This window comes from Eptesicus fuscus, chromosome 8 (assembly GCF_027574615.1).
Source record: "Eptesicus fuscus isolate TK198812 chromosome 8, DD_ASM_mEF_20220401, whole genome shotgun sequence".
In the NCBI taxonomy this organism is placed as follows: Eukaryota; Metazoa; Chordata; class Mammalia; order Chiroptera; family Vespertilionidae; genus Eptesicus; species Eptesicus fuscus.
This window is the reverse complement of record NC_072480.1, coordinates 102,120,574-102,137,371: the sequence shown is the minus strand read 5'-3', so window position 1 is coordinate 102,137,371 and position 16,798 is coordinate 102,120,574. Positions and strand designations below refer to the sequence as shown.

The 16,798-nt window shown below is 42.9% G+C and overlaps 2 protein-coding genes across 2 annotated transcripts; both read left to right on the top strand.

Moving 5' to 3' along the window:
- Nucleotides 1-1,482: 1,482 nt before the first annotated feature.
- LOC114235266 (beta-defensin 109-like) lies at nt 1,483-5,955 on the top strand. The gene is made up of 2 exons (XM_028161089.2): nt 1,483-1,537; nt 5,750-5,955. Exons 1-2 carry the CDS (start codon nt 1,483-1,485, stop codon nt 5,953-5,955), a joined length of 261 nt encoding a protein of 86 aa, XP_028016890.2.
- Nucleotides 5,956-12,309: 6,354 nt separating this feature from the next.
- LOC114235267 (beta-defensin 130B-like) lies at nt 12,310-16,798 on the top strand. Its single transcript, XM_028161090.2, has 2 exons — nt 12,310-12,367; nt 16,617-16,798. The coding sequence occupies exons 1-2, from the start codon at nt 12,310-12,312 to the stop codon at nt 16,796-16,798; spliced, it is 240 nt and encodes a 79-aa protein (XP_028016891.1).

Here is a 16,798-nt window from a genome sequence, read left to right as displayed (position 1 = left end):
CTTTGGCCCAGACTAGAGGTTCATCTGTAGGCTTCCAGACTCACTCCTGTAGTGATGATCAGACTAGGGTCTTCACTGGCTGATCACTAGTCATCCATACCTGGTCCCAGTGGTTTTTCCCTAAGGCAGCTCAGAACATGGAAGCTGGCTTTACTTAGAGCAAGAGGGCAAGAGAGGGTGCCCAAGATGGAAAAGTGGTCTTCTTATAATCTAACCTAGGAAGTGGCATACCATCCCACCTGCTTGATTCTACCCGTTAGTCCAGCCCACTCTCGGAGAAGGATATCACACAAGGGCGTGATCACAAGGAGGCAGAGGTCATTGGGGGCCATCATAGAAGTTGATGATTCTAGCATCCAACAGAGTGGATTTTTATCCAGATGGTGCAACTTAGATTTAAACAAAGGACAATTATTATGGTGACTATTCTGCTAAGAAAGCAAAAGATACCTATCCTGGGAAAAGTTTTCTAAAATGTATAGTTATGATTAAATTTCAGCAGTGGAATTCCAAGAACTTATTTTTTTTCTATGTTTTCTACATGTTCTATAATGCCAGGTTTAATTAAAAACAAACATTTATAAAAATAGTAAAAATATATTTCCAAAGGCCACAAAGTCTACAAAGAGGTTCAAATATGCTTTCAACATAGTTGCTATAAGGATGAAATACCAAACTATTTTGGAGCGTGTTCTGTTTTGTTGTTAATCCTCACTGAGGATATTTTTTTCCGTTGATTTTTAGGGACAGTGTTAAGGAACGGGGAGAGACACACAGAGAGAAACATCTATGTGAAAGAGACACATCAATTGGTTGCCTCCTGCATGCATCCCAACCAGGGCTGGGGATCGAGCCTACAACCGAGTTACATGCCCTTGACTGGAATCGAATCCAGGACCCTACAGTCCATGGGCTTATGCTCTAACCACTGGGAAAAACAGGCCAGGCTGGAGCATGCTCTTGATCATCTTTTTCATGAAGCCTTTCCTGACATTCACATTCTCCCTTCTCCTTGGTATAAAGAACCACTATCTCCTTGGGCCTGTTGTGTCCTTTATGTATATTAATGCCTGCATCCACTTTACTATTCATCTCCAATGACCTGATTGATCCAGCTGGTGTAACCTAGCTTTACAACACTGCCTGGCACACAGGAAGTCATCACGTATGGCCAGTGGTCACATGTGCATGTGCCTAAGGAAAGAAGGAGAGAACATGGCTTACAGGGAGGCTACCCCGACCCCTGGGGACATGGACAGCATTGACTTTGGCTTTCTCCTCCATTGAGTTGCCAGCACAGTGTGTACCTTTGTGCCTGGAGATTTCCTGTGGAAGACTGAGTTCTTCTGGCTTTGTCAGGGTCTACTAACCAAGAACAAACCACAGGCCCGGGAGCATCATAAAAAGCCGGGGGCCTGCCATCCTCAGAGACTCTGGACTCTGACTGTTCTGATGCCTTTCCTCTTCACTGGCTGGTCAACCATGAGGCACCATGTGCTTCTCTCCACTTTTCTCCTTCTGACCCTCTTACCCCCAGGTAAGGTGATGGCTAACCACTGGGGTCTGCGGTTTAGCAGGCTATCTGACAGGTCCAACAAAACCCTGGCATCAGTCTTATGGACTCATAGACCTACTTATCAATAGCTTCTCTGGGACCATAACAGGGTAGGATAGGAATGAGACCACTCCTTTGCCATTGACCAAACTGCCTGCTGAGGTCACTTCTGCTTTTTCCATACTTGTATCTTGGGATGCCTTGATGAGGCATGATCACTGATTTGTAGGCAGGTGAATCTGAAGGGCTTCAATGGCAGTGGCTTTTCAGATCTATCATTATATCTACTCACTAGGTCAAAGGAGATGGACAGAATCCCATCACCAGCAGCTGGTGCTAAGGGCATGTCTTAGGGATCTCTGTCATGATGTGTTTGATACCTGAATGGATACAGATGTGCTCTCATTATGGAAGAGGTATGTCCATGGTTGTAAGAAGAGGCTTGGCATATACCTAGACACTTTTGGAAAGTAAAGGGACCCCTGTTATAACTGCATTGGAACAAAAAGGCACAAAACAGAACTGTCCCAGCCAAACTGGTCACTGTCTCTAAATGGCACACACCCGGTGTTGGGTTTCAAAAGGAGGAGGGGTTACTGAGAAGATGATGTGCTCATCCACATTCTAGCAAGGGATTCTTATGGTAAATGACAGTCACAAAAATATTCCCAAAGCCTAAATCTGGTCCTGTGACATGAGGCTGGAGCACACACTTTGGAATACTAATGCATTAGTTATGCAGGAAGAAAGCAATTGTGCTGGGGAATGGAGGGGGTAATACAAAAGGCGATATTCTACGGTCACAAATCCTTTGTGTTATCAGGTTCAAACTCATCATTTTCAGAGACGAGGACTGAGGTCTGTAGCAGTGCTCCACAAGTCTGGAATTTAAGTATTCATACGTGCATCTGGAAACAATGCTCCAGGGCTTAAGAGGCCAATAGGCAATGGTGTAGAGAGAATTTAGTTTGTTTGTCAGGCAAGGCTACTCCATATCAGTGGAACAGAGCATATGTAGAAGACACATATTACACCAAATAGTCTTTCTGTTTGCACCTGGAAATATTTCAGTTTGGAGATGAGCTCTCATTATGGAAGAGGTATGTCCATGGTTGTAAAAGGAGGCTGCACATATGCCTTTTTATCCAACCTAGACACTTTTGGAAAGTAAAGGGACCGCTGTTAATAACTGTATTAGAACGCTAAATTAAATCCTTTAATTTAGAGAAGGACTTGTTCAGATTGTACTAACTGCTAGGCAATATTCTGAATTTCACCCTGGGAAGTATGCTATCAACGGGGACTATCGAAGGCTATGGCTCAAATACAGAAAAATCTGCTGCTGGAAATGCAGCTGCCAAAGTGAACTCCACGCTGTTCCCAGGCTGCTTATTTGTCAGCCTCCGCTGAACTGTGGACAATGCCGAATCAGACCATGTGGATTCATGAGTTTGTGGGCGTTCATGTGCTCACGATGGAAGCAGGGGTCAACAACGGTCAGAGCTGCGTGGGGGTTCTTCCGTCTCCACACCCCTGTCCAGGAAGGAGCTTTGAGACTCAAGTGGTCCAAATACTACCTCCTTGCCCAGTGGTCTCAGCCCTGTTGGCCCACCTAGTCCTTGCCTTTGCTTCTCTGTCCTTATCTTTCACTTTGATACTTCCTTCTGGGCCCTCTATGGAATAGGCTGCCGTTTTGTAGTTTGCCACCTCCTTTTCTCCCATACTGGAGAGACCCAAGGCTCAGTTCCTGGTCCTCTTCTCTTCTCTCTCTCCATCCAGTCCTTGGGGCTAGTTCCATCCTTTTTAAATTCCCCTCTTGAATTTCTCTTTTGAACTCCAGTCTTGTAATGAATATTCAATGGTGTATAATTTATATAATTATATGGATGTTTAATTTAAAAATTAATATTAAAAAATGAGCTCCCAAGTTTCCCTCCATGAATCTCCTCCATAGTTTTACCCCAGCATGGTCGGCTGTGGCCAGCAGTCCATGGAGCCTCTCTTGGGTCTTCCACACCATCTCATGTTCAAAAGTTTCTACATCTGAACCCTGAAAGTGTCTCTCCGGGCTTCTGTCCCATGACCAGCCTCCGAGAATAACTGCCCCATACTCAGTGAAATGCCAGAGTGTTTATGGAATTTCTCTCTTTGTGGCAGAATAATATTCCGTTGTTATACATACCACATTTTCTTCCTCCATCAACAGATTCAATGTCTGCCTTGATGATGGACTCTTGGGATCTTGGCTATTGTGAATATTTCTACAATGAACAATAGTGCTGATATCTCTTTGAGCTAGTGATTTATTCTCCTTTGTATATATACCCGGAAGCGGGTTTGCTGGATCATATGGTAGTTCTGCTTTAAAATATTTGAGGAATCTCCATATTGTTTTCCATAGTGACTGCACTAATTTACAAACCCACCCCCAGTGTACCAGGGCTCTCTTTTCTTCACATCTTCACCAGTACTTGTTATCTCTTGTCTTTTTTTATAATAGCCATTCTAACAGGTGTGAGGTGGTATCTCATTGTGGCTTGGATTTGCACTTCGCTTCAATTTAGTGATGCTAAGTTAAGCACCTTTTCATGTTCTTGTTGGCCATTTGTTAGTCTTTTTTGGGAAAAAAAATGTCTACTCAAGTCTTCTGTTCATATCTTAATTGGATTACCATTATTATTATTTTTTTTTTGCTGTTGAGTTGTATGGGTCCCTTATATATCTGGATAGTTATGATTTGCAATTTTTTCCCATTCTGTGGGTTTCCTTTTCATTTTGTTGATGGCTTTTTTTTTTTTTTTTTTTTTCTGTGAAGAAGATTTTTAGTTTCATGCAGTCCCAGTTATTTATTTTTCCTTTTATGACTTGTTCTATTGGTGTTACATCCAAAGGTCATTGCCAAGACCAATGTCAAGTAAATTTGTTCTTATGTTTTCTTCTGGGAATTTTATGGCTTTGGGTCTTATGTTGAAGCTTTTATCTACTTTAACCTTTTGCACTCGCATGTCGAGTGTGACGATTATTGTATGTATCAATAATTTGAAATATTAAAAAATCCAAATAAATAAGTTTGTATGAAAAGAAACTCCAGTTTTTTATTCTACTGTCGCGCTTTGTAAAATCTGGGGTATTTAAAAAATTAAATCCTGAGTAGAATAAAGGAATTGAGAAAAAAGCAAGTGAGTGCAAAGGGTTAAGGCAATTTTTGTGAGTTGTTTCATTGTTTTGATGTGACTATCCAGTTTTCCCAGCATCATTTATTGAAGAGACAGTCCTTTCCTCATTGGGTATTCTTGGCTCGTTTGTCAAATATTAGTTGACCACAAATACATGGGTTTATTTCTGAGCTCTCAATTCAGTTCCCTTGGTCTATTCAATTTGTTTCTAGAGCAGTACCATACAGTTTGATTAATATAGCTTTGGAATACACTTTGCCTCCATCTTTGTTCTACTTTCTCAAGATTTCCTTAGCTATTCAGGGATTTTTTTCATGGTGTCATATGAATTTTAGAATTGTTTTTTCCAATATTTTCCATGTACACAGGTCTTTCTGTTCTTCAAATAAACTAAGCCAGGAGAATGAATGTCTTTTTATTCTCATCATTCAGATGTCATTTCAAAAGCTACATCCTCCTCAGAAAGCCTATATTTTATCAATTCCATCATCCAGACCTTTCCATTATCGCATTATTTTGTTCTAAACACTTGCCACTTTCTGATATTATATTATTCATTTATTTTTGTGTTGTCATTATTTCATTTATTGAATATAAGTTCTGTGAGAATACAAACTATTTCAGCTATTTTCAGTGTTCTATTATTAATATAAAGAAAAATGACTGACAAAGAGAAGAAGTTAGTGAATCTTGGCTGAAGACCCACATAAACGAGTGAATGAAGAAAACAGGGATAGCTAAAATGTATATTTTATCCATCCACCTGCTGTTCCATTTTGCCATTTACCAAAGTCCTTACCTTGGGAAGGACAAGAACGTAAAGAAAAGGAAGGGCATTGTGAACACTCAGGCTGTTGGGTGAACAACAGAGACAGTGAACGCGGTGGGGACAGTGGGCAGAGCCTTCATCCAGCTCCTCCTCTCCATGTAGAAATGCTCAACCCAGAACTCTCTGTCCTCACAGGCAGAGTGGATTCACTCGTGGACTAATTGCCTCACAGACTCTCTTTCTCTGCAGTAAGAAGCGGTCTGGGTGCTGCTGAAAACCATTGTCTCAATCTGTCCGGTGTCTGCAGAAGAGACGTCTGCAAAATCATAGAGGATACCATTGGTGGCTGCCGAAGAAGGTATAAATGCTGCAGAGCATGGTGGGTCCTGATACCAGTCCCCACACCAGTTATATATTCAGAATACCAAGAACCGCTGAAGCCTGCAGTGAAATGAAATGAGGAAAAGAAAGAATCCAAAGGAACGTTGCTGGCATCTAACATTAGGATATATATATTTTGATGTATTCCAACGTTATGACCAACTTTCATTTTTCTGTGTCACTAAAAATAAATACATACTGATTTAAAATCTACCCACATGCTACTTCTTTGGATTCCTTTTCAGATCCAAACAATGTCTTTTAAAGTGAGAAAGGCCATTTATTTAACAATAAATGCATATTTTAAAATTTGTCACAGAAAGACCAAAAGGTTAACAAAAAAGTTGCAAAGGTGAAATTAATTACACAAAACATCATTAAATAGACACGCAGAGAAAATGCAAAGGCAAAACACAGAGGAAATTCAGAAAATACAAGGAAAGGGAAGAGATATAGATAAAGAAAGGGGACAAAATAGAAAGGGGGGAAAAGAATAATTTGGGATAAACACAAAGATGGTAACTGCACAGCAGATAACTATAAAGAGGTGAAAACAAGAGAGAGAATGAGAGGTTGAAGATAAACAGAAATGTATATTAAGTATCTAAACGATGAAACTTCAACTAACAAAGAGATTCTGATGTTACCCCCATGAAAGAACATTATGATCAGTTAGATTCCCAAGGTTTTACTCCCCTAGACACATAATTTCTTCATAGAACTGGAATTTCACTGTGACTATATATCGACCTCTTTGAAGAGTATGCTGCCAGTACTCCTTTCACATAGAGATTGGGTTACTTCATAACTTCTGACTTCAAGTTCATCTTTCGCCCTCTTGTCCGAAGTTCTCACTTTCCTTTCCTGATGTCACATCCCCTCAAATAGTTACATCTCAATAGTTTCAGTTTTCACTCATGTATTAAATTCTGATGATTGGAAAAATGTGGTGAGGGTCCCATTTTTCTCTCTATAATGCAGTATTTACTTTTTTATTCTCAGAGTGTGCACATTTTCTACATAACGGGACAAGGGTCAGGGCAAATTAACCTTAAAACTGGAGCTAGGCTGCAGGTCAGGCACTAAGCATAAATGGTGGTCAGAGAGCTCCTTCACCCTCTCCACTCTCTGGGGATATCAGGGACTATTCATGTTATCGATAACTTCTTGAGTAAGCTTTGGTGGTTTGGGTATTTTTTTAAAAATTTGTCATATTTTAAATAAAATATATTCACTGTCATAAAAATGTTTAGGAATACTATTGAAGTTATATTCTATCAGTTTATTTATTTTTAAACTATTTTTAAATATATATTTTTATTGATTTCAGAGAGGAAGGGAGGAGAGATAGAAACACCAATATGAGATAGAATCATTGATTGGCTGCCTCCTGCACCCAAAACCTGGTCATGTGCCCTGACCAGGATTTGAACCATGATCTCTTGATTCATAGGCCGACGTTCAACCATTGAGCCACACAGGCTGGGAATGTTCTATCAGTTTAAAATAAAGTGCTAAACTTTAATATACTTTATGGAAGTCTCATAGTAATCGCCAGGGAAAAACCCTGTAGTAATTACACAATAGAACATGATGTCCAAGCATACCAATACTAAAAGGGATCAAATTATAAAAGACAGCAAGATAATAAGCAAGAAATAATGGACTTCAAAATCATCAGAAATTTAACAAAATAGCAATAGTAAGTTCTTACTTATCAATAATCATCCTATATAATAAAAGCCTAATATGCAAATCGACTAACGGTGGAACGACCGGTTTCTCTGACATGCATTGACCACTAGGGGGCAAACGTTCAATGCAGGAGCTGCCCCCAGCCAACAGGCCCCAGGCTGGCCAAGGCAGGTGCCAGCGCCCCCCACACCCCCTGATCACCCCGCCGGTCGTCCCGTAAAGGGAGGCAACTGGCGGCAGCAGGGGGTGGGGCCAGCAAGTGGGTGGCATCAGGCTGGCCAAGGTGGGTGCCCTCCTATTGCCCCCACTGGTAGGCCCTCAGATTCTCCCTGATCGCTGGCCAGCCTAGGGACCCTATCCGAATTTCATGCACTGAGCCTCTAGTGTTAACATAAATGGATTAAACTCTGCAATCAAATATACAGAATGACTCTATGAATTTAAAAGGCAAGATCCAACAATATTCAGTCTACAAAAGACTCATTTCAGCTTTAAAGATACACATAGGTTTTATAGTGGAGGAATGGAAAAAGATACTTCAAGCAAATGGTAACCAAAATAAACAAGGTTAGCTATTCTTTATATCAGCCAAAATGGACTTTAAACTAAAAGTGGTACAAAGAGACAAAGAAAATCATTATCCTATCTAATAAAGAGGGAATATGTTAATTGACCCTCATGCCATTGCAAAGAGGATGGTGCCCATAGCCAATAAGAAGGAATATGCTAATTGACTGCCCCACCCTCAAAGATGGTGGTGCACACAGCCAATAAGGAGGGAATATGTGAATTGACTGCCACGTCTTCAAAGATGGCAGCGCCCACAGGCACAAGATGGTGGCTCCCAGTCCACTCAGTCCCGCCAGGGTGGCAGGCAAACAGCAAGGTCGGGCCCACCCCCAGGCAGGCCTGGCTGCTTCATGCGCCTGACTCAGAATCCCCCAGTCCCCTTAGCCCCCAAGTCACCCAGGGCCGGCCTGAGGTGCAGGCAAGCCTTGGATGGTGGCCTAGGGCCAGCCCAAGGCACATGCAAGCCTCAGAGGTAGGCTACCCAGCTGCCCAGGGCTGCCCAAGGCTCAGGTAACCAGGGCTGGCCGAGGCTTGCGCTGCTGGCAGTGGCAGCAGCAGAGGTGTGATGGGGCGTCACCTTCCCCTGATCGCTGGGTCGCCTCCTGCCCCTGAAGGCTCCTGGACTGGGAGAGGGGGCAGGTTGGGCTGAGGGACCCCCCTTCCAGTGCATGAATTTTTATGCACTGGGCCTCTAGTAGAATAATAAAGGGGTCAATCCATCAATAAGATATAAAAATTGTAAATATTTAAGTACCCAACATCAAGTACATGCATATACCAGTATAAAGCAAAAACTCATAGAACCAACAGCAATAATACACAGTAATGCAATAGTCATTTGGATCTTTAATGTCCCATTCTTAATAGATCAATCATCCAGACAGAGAATCAATGTGAAAACAGCAGATGTGAATAATATCTGTACCAAATGAACCTAATAGATGTATTTAGAAGATTCTATCTGACAACAACAGAATACACATTCTTCTCAAGTATATACATGGCATATTTTCTAGTAGAAATCATATTTTAAGCCACGGGGTGGGGTGGGGGGAGGTCGCAGCGGGGGAAGTCTTAGCAAATGTAAGAGGATTGCAATCATATCAAGTATTTTCTTCAACCACAATGGTATGACATTAGAAATCAACAACAGAAAGAAAATTGGAAAACTTATGAGTATGTAAAATTAAGCAATACTCCGCTAAACAGATCAAAGAAAAAATTAGTTAACACACATCAAAATGATGAAAAGTCATCAAAATAAAAGACACAAAACTATATACATTTTTTTTCAAAAAAGCTGATATGCATAAGAAAGTTTATAAACAACAAAAAAAGAATATATATGAACTAGAGGCCCGGTGCATGAAATTCGTGCACTGGGGAGGGTGTCCCTCAGCCCAGCTTGCACCCTCTCTAATATGGGACCCCTCGGGGGATGTCCAACTGCAGGTTTAGGCCCGATTCCACAGGAATCGGGCCTAAACCTGCAGTTGGACATCCTTCTCACAATCCGGGACTGCTGGCTCCTAACCGCTCACCTACCTGCCTGATTGCCCCCTAACTGCTTCCTTGCTGGCCTGATTGCCCCCTAATTGCTCCTCTGTGGGCCTGATTGGCCCCAAATACCCTCCCCTGCTGGCCTGATCACCCCCAAGGCTTTTATTAGTATAGATATGACCCTGCACAGAAAATTTTACTAACCCTGCTTTACAATAAGGGCTTGACGATTGAATCATTAGGACCAGACACCAAGATTTTCTTTCTTTGAATAGTGGAGGGAATACTTATCTTGTCTTTAAGTTGCCCGGAAATTAAAATGAGATAATGACTTAGAAAAGTATAAAAGCACCACATAAAGACAACTGTCTTTTTAATGAAGTGGCAAAATGAAAAACACTTTTTATTCTCCCCTTCCTTCCTTTACAGCTTTTATTTAAACTTTGAAATTTATAAAAATTTCACTCCAATTTTCATTTCTTTACATTCAGCATTATTTTGTATTGGTTTCAGGTTTTATATTAGTTACAGAATAGTGGTTAGAGAATCATATACTTTACAAAGTGTTCCCCGATATTTCTAGTACCCACCTGGCATCATACCATCATTACAACACTACTGACTATATTCCCTATTTAAGTGACAATGGGTTTACAGGTTCCTTTCAATCTTTCTTTTGTTTTTTGTCCTTCCTTTTCTTTCTCACTTCTTCCCTCATTTTCTTTATATAGTATCTCAATTGGCCATCAAAGCTCAGTGAAGGCACTGGGACACGCTTCATCCATTTTACAGACCAGGAAACTGAGGCCAATTCCAGTTGGCTGTGGAACTTGACTCAGGAAGCCCTCAGAGCACACAGGAAGCCCTCAGAGCCATGCTCTTTGCGCTTCCTAAGGGGCAGCGGCCCAGCAAACAGAACAAACCTTCCAGTCAGGCTTCCCAGCCTCTTTCTCAAGCACCTCTTCATTGTGGATGCTCCACATTCTTTCCTCTCCCCCCATTCTTTACTGCGCCCCCTTCTCCGAAGCAGGTGGAAGGCTTCCCACTCACTGCCTAGGCATGCTCTGCTATGGGGCAGGGTGTAGCAAGCTTGCTTTTGGGTGAAGGCAGGAGCAGTAGTCACTGCCTCTGAAGTGTGAAGGCCGCCTGAGCGAGGCCCATTAGCACTGGGAGCTTCTCTGAATCACTTCAGTCAGTCCAGTACCCTGCAGTGCAGCACCCCTTCACTGAGGTGGCTCCACCCCTCAACCCCCGCCTCAGGGGTGAGGGTCCTTGACCCTCTGCCAGGAGTCCTTCCATGCCCCTTGATCCCTGGCTGGGCCCACCCACATCTTGGGGGCACTGCAGAACCTCTGTCTCTCTGCAGATGAGGCAGATCCCTGCCCTAGGTCTCTGCAAAGCTATGAATCTGTGGCCAGAGGCCTGGTCTGGGTCTCAGCAACCACATGCCTGCAATGTTCCCAGGGACACTGGGAGGGGCTGGGCGAGTCCTGCCATGCCCCCACCCCCCAGAGTGGCGATCTCCCCGGGGACCCCCGGGAGCGCCTGGCTGGGCCCGGCCACGCCCCTCCAGGGTGGCGATTGCTGCCCAGGACCCCCCGGAGCGCCTGGCTCGGCCCGGACACGCCCCCCCAGGTGGCGATCGCCCCGGGACCCCCGGAACTAAGAGGATTGGGTGCCGCCATCTTGGTCTTCTCAACGGTCGGATAGGCCACCCAGAGTCCCGCCCCCAGCCTCTGGCAGGCCCAATCATGGGCATAGTGGAGGTGCGGTCAATTTGCATGTTTCTCTATTATAAGGTAGGATGTGTCATTAAGCCATTGATTAGTAGGAAAATTAGCATTGATGACTTGGTTTTAGGTCAATCAATTCTTGGCCAAAGGCATTTCTTAAGCTTTTAATACTTTGTTCCAACATGTTGGGGAAGGTTGGGAGGATAGGGAGTCTCTTTAAGTTGGAGACATATAGTCTCTCTTTTTTTTAAGAATCGATTTTTCAATTACAGTTGACTAGACATACAGTTTTGACAACAGATGGCTATTGAGGAAATATTGTGCTCTGTATTTCTGATATTTTAACTCACCCAATCTCACCATCCTTGCCATGTGGGACAGTTACACAAAGGATTGATAAAAGACAAGAAAATGTTAGTTTTCTATGTGAACTAAGTATCTTTACCTTTCAGATGCTATTAAGAACATTGCACATATGTGACACTATCCTCTCTTTTAAGAAATAATTTAAACTTGCACTTCACTTAAAAAAAAAAAAAAGATCCTTTGGCAATCTCTTATCCCTATTGTGGAAAAGAGTGTGTTGTGGAAGAGTCCCCTTTCAAGCCAGAGGACTTTTGGTAAAAAGACTTTACACTAACAAGCCTACCTCCTGGTCTCCTTCAAAGGACTGGCCAAAGGTACTGGCCTCTGAAGAATTGGAGTGTCCCTAGAAAAAGTGAAGGGTTGGCCATCTGGTTTCCTGTAATTAGGTTAATTTGTCACCAAGTTTAAAGATTCCACATTTTGGAGATATTCCAACAGAAGCTGTTTTATTTTCTTACTTGTTAAGCTTCACTGACCAAGAGGAATGTCAGTTCTCCAGAAATTAATAAAAGGCGCTGTGTTCCGTTACCTCTGATCATTCACCTCTCTACTGGGCATTCAACCATGAGACTCCCTCCCCTGCTTCCTGTGCTCCTCTTCTTTGTGACTATAATACCGGAAGGTAAGATGGTGAATAATTATAGAGCCTGGTTTCTCAGGAGGCCTACTGGTATGCTCAGTTTTCCTGTGGCCATCTTCACTCAGACCCTAAGGCATAACCTTTAGGAATTCAGAATTGCAGCACGCTCGTCTCCCTTGAACAGATGAGGACAGCATGGCAAAGCAGGGCAAGGATTTCCATCAACAGAAAACAAGACCCAAGAGCTCCATGATTATAAAATGTGGCCCAAGTAGAGAGAGAGGTAAAGGAGCTTGGAAATGTGACCTAAGAATTAGCATACAAATCAAATAGCTATTACCAGGGCCACAATCCCTCAAAAGGAGAGTGAAAATAGCAGCTATTGGTTTAGTGAATGGAAGATGTAGAGTCAATTGGTGAGGAATTTTTGTGAAGGGTAGAAGTTAGATGCATAAGGCAGAGCTCAACAAGAGAGGATTGTGTCAAGTCATAAAAAACAAATAGGGAGCGGCAGAATTTGGAAAAAGCATCAACAGAGGGATAAAGCTTCACTGGCCAAATTTTAAGCAAAATACAAAATCTGAAAGAAGAATTTTGAGAATCTGAGTTACACCCTTAGGACCCATGGTTCAGAAGTTTGAGTATTGACATGTAGACTCAAAAAGAAAGGGGAATGTGGTTACCTTCAACCAAATTTTTGTAAGAACTGACAAAATCCTTTTCTCCACTTTTAGTGACAGGATGATCACATCCTTCAAAATAAAGTCTGTGGCCACTGAGCATAGACATAGTCTGGATAACTCTCTCTCTTCCTTGGTTCATCTCTAAGATCAACTTAAATGAAATCAAAGATGCTCTTTTGTTTGATCATTGCCTAATCCATGGATATATTGGGATCTATAAGACATATAATTTTCTCCTCCTGGAGTTCATATGTTTCTCCTTTGGTTTTCAATTCTGTCACAAGAAGACACAGTTGTGGAAAGACACACTTGTAGTGACACCTAATGTAAAATTATGTGATGTTAATGACTTAAAACTAGAAAGCAATTTAATGATTAATATTTTAATTTTAAAGATAAAAGAGTTCTTGTACACACAGAGAATATGACTTTATGCAAGTCACATAAGTGGCAGCAAATACTGAGGCTAGAACCAAGTATCTTTAACATGGGTCAGTGTTGTTTCCATTAATCTATAGGCATGGGTATACCCATAATATGGTAATCCCAATTTCTGTCAGGCCCTTTCCCCCAGTCCCCTAATTGGATGTGGAGGAACCTAAGGAGATTTTCAAGTTTTCTCTTTTAGAAGACACAAACACATCTTATTTCACATTCCTCCAAATTCCTTTCCTTCAGTGTTTAAGGTGGGCCTGTTGAGTTGGCTTCATGTTCTGGTATTATTATTGGACTGTTTTATGCTGGTCTTTAGATTTTCCTGATCTATGTTCCTGAAAATCAGATAAATGGCTATCAATTTTTAGATAGCTGAAAGCACTTGCCCAAGATACATATGTCAGCATGGCTGATGAGTGTATATTTTTCTCTCTACTTGCCCTCCACTACCTAAGCTAAACTCAGCTCAGCTTAAATTATTGTCTCTATCCAAAGTCACAGCCCATGTTGTGAGTCTGGTCTATTTTTTTTTAAAGGTTAAAGAGGGATAGATTGGAAGAAGTAAAGGGCTAGCCAAGACCCATGACTTTCTAGTTTTAAGTCATTAACATCACATAATTTTACATTAGGTGTCACTACAAGTGTGTCTTTCCACAACTGTGTCTTCTTGTGGTAGAAAAAGAGATATGGCAATGGTTCAGTCCCAGGGTGGGAAGAAAACTGAGATAAAAAGGTGGTTCTAGAGCAAAGGCCAGAAATAACTGATGGGAAAATAGGATTCTAGGAAATCTAGGTCTAAGATTGAGAAAAGCTGACAGTCATAACCAGACTATATACCCACAAATAGAATAATCCATCCAAGAGCAGGAACCAGACCGTAAAAACTAGGCTGAAACCAAGAGGTTTTAAGAAGGAACAAGAGAAAAAATGTGGAGGGGGTCAGAGTAACTGCATTCAACAGCAAGAAATATTTATTGAGCCCCTGTTATTTAACAAAGACTGTGTTAGACCCTGGGACCCAATGGGAAACCAAATGAAGTGACTTTCATGATACAGAAGACAGATGTTAGTCAAATGATTGCACAGATCAGCAGGTAATTGTAGATTTGAATGAGTCAATGAAAAGGAACAGAGGATTGCACATGGCCATTGTCTGTGTTCAAGGTTAGAGAAGACTTCCTTGAGGCATGCCTTTGGAGTGAAAAACTGAATCTAAGTGTTCGTTCATGAACCCTTTGAAAGAAGGAGGCCAATGTCACATCCCTGATGGAGAAGGAAGTCACAAGGCTCTTATGAAATGATGCCCAAGAAAAAGGTGTATGGCACCAATGTTGATTGGGGGAAGGTGGGCATTTAAAGGACAAGGAGCGCAAGGCAGTCAGATTTTATTCTGTGTGTGGGTAACACACACAAAGCAGGATTATCTGCAGACTCCAGGCAGCCCACAAGCCTGACAGGTGGGTGTCCTTGACAGTCTTACCCTTTGTTTCATGACTTCCGCTATCTTTTCAGTCTCTCTTCCTGACTCCACCACAGGAGTTGTTTCAGGTCTATAGTAGCCTCCTTCTTTCCTAATCTTGAGATAATCACCTTTTGAGGTCAACACGTGGAACTGGGTCTGAGAAACCACCAGCAACCAGGTGAAAAGAGAGAAAGTGTAAGAACAATCATGCAGATTTAGGAAGTCAAAATTCCTTCCTTTGCAATCTGGTAATTCCCATGATCTAAAGGTAAATAAGCCTGCTTCAACTCTGCATGGGTTCTCTGGGTCAGCATCACGTCTGGATTGAAAGCGTGTACTGTCCCAACCCTCTGCTGCCCCTGTGTCCCCACCTCTCATTGGATGAGGCCCCTTCTCTATTCTCCCAAAGGAAGTTTCTACTCTAGGCACCCAGATCCCAGGGGTCTAGTAAAGGGTTAGTGTATCACAGGACAGTAAGGATGATCTGGTCCCAACGCATAGGCAGGATCAGCAAAGGTGGTACGGCGAGTACATCACTGAAGGTATGAAGGGCCAGGAATTCACAGGCAGAAACCACCGAGGCCAGTGATAATGGACACGAGGCTGGTGGACAGGATGCACAACACTGGGAATCAGGGGGACATGATGCTAAGTGAGCTGAGCCAGTCACAAAAGACAAATACTGCAGGATTGCACTGCCATGAGGGGTCTAAAATAGTCAAACTCATAGAACCAGGGAGCAGCAGGGTGGTTGCCAGGGCCTGGAGGGGTGGAAGCTGCTGCTCAGTTGGTGTAGAGTTTCATTTACACAAGATGACCAAGTTCCATAGACCTGCTGGCCCACACTGAGCCTAGACTGAACACTCCTGAACTGTGCACTCAGTCATGTAAGAGGGTAGACCTCACGTTCAGTGTCCTTATCACAGGAAAAGAAGAGACGGTGGAGAACAGGGGGTTATCTGGAGCAGTGAGCCTCCCTGCCACCGAGGCCTTCAGAAGCCTTTGAAGCCATGAGGTCTCCTTTCTTCCACAACAGTAAAGATCAGCCTGGTTTGTCTTTCCCAAACCAGTTACACCAGGGGGCTAGTAAAGGGTTAGTGTATCACCGGACAATAAGGATGGAATGAGATCCAGGTACTGAGACTAAAGGGAACGACGGCGTTGGAGCATACAGTTCTGTCTCTCCCCAGCCAAATGAATGAAGAAGACATAGGGATGTATTTAAGGAAAACTGCTTTTCACCTTTGAGAGAAATCCTCTCTGTGTATCTACATTTAAGGGGTGTGGAGCAACGTAGAAAATGTGTTCCTTGCATAGTGCCGAAATGGGGAACTAGGTAAGGTGGAAACTGAAGGACTCCTAGACTGTCTGCAGAAGGAGGTGAGAATGTTGTTCCAGGAAAACAACCCTGTGCTTTACCCACTACACACCACGGACACCTCCCCTGTCATGCTGACAATACACTGCCCCATACGTGTCAGAGTGTGCTTCCCAGCAGAGGACCACTCTCTCCAAGCTTCTAGAAGTCCGTGGACCGCCCTCTCCACATGAGTTTGGTCCCACAGTCTCTGGCCCTCCCCCAAAGGCACTCTCTTGGCCTAAAAGTCTGATTTTTCATCCCATAGCCAGTTTTCTGTTAACGTCCTGCTCTATGTGCATGACCAGAATGTGATGGTGACTTAATGGCTTTGTCCAATGTCTCCCTGTGCAGCAAGGGCCGGCCTTATCCCAGGTAGAAAACAGTGCGTCCTTCTGAGAGGCATTTGCAAGCCTGGCGGCTGCACCTCCACGGACGACACCATCGGGGAGTGTAACGACGAGAAAAAATGTTGTCGGAGGTGGTGGATACTGTTTCCCTACGCGACGCCGGCTCCCAAGTCCAAGTCTCCTTAG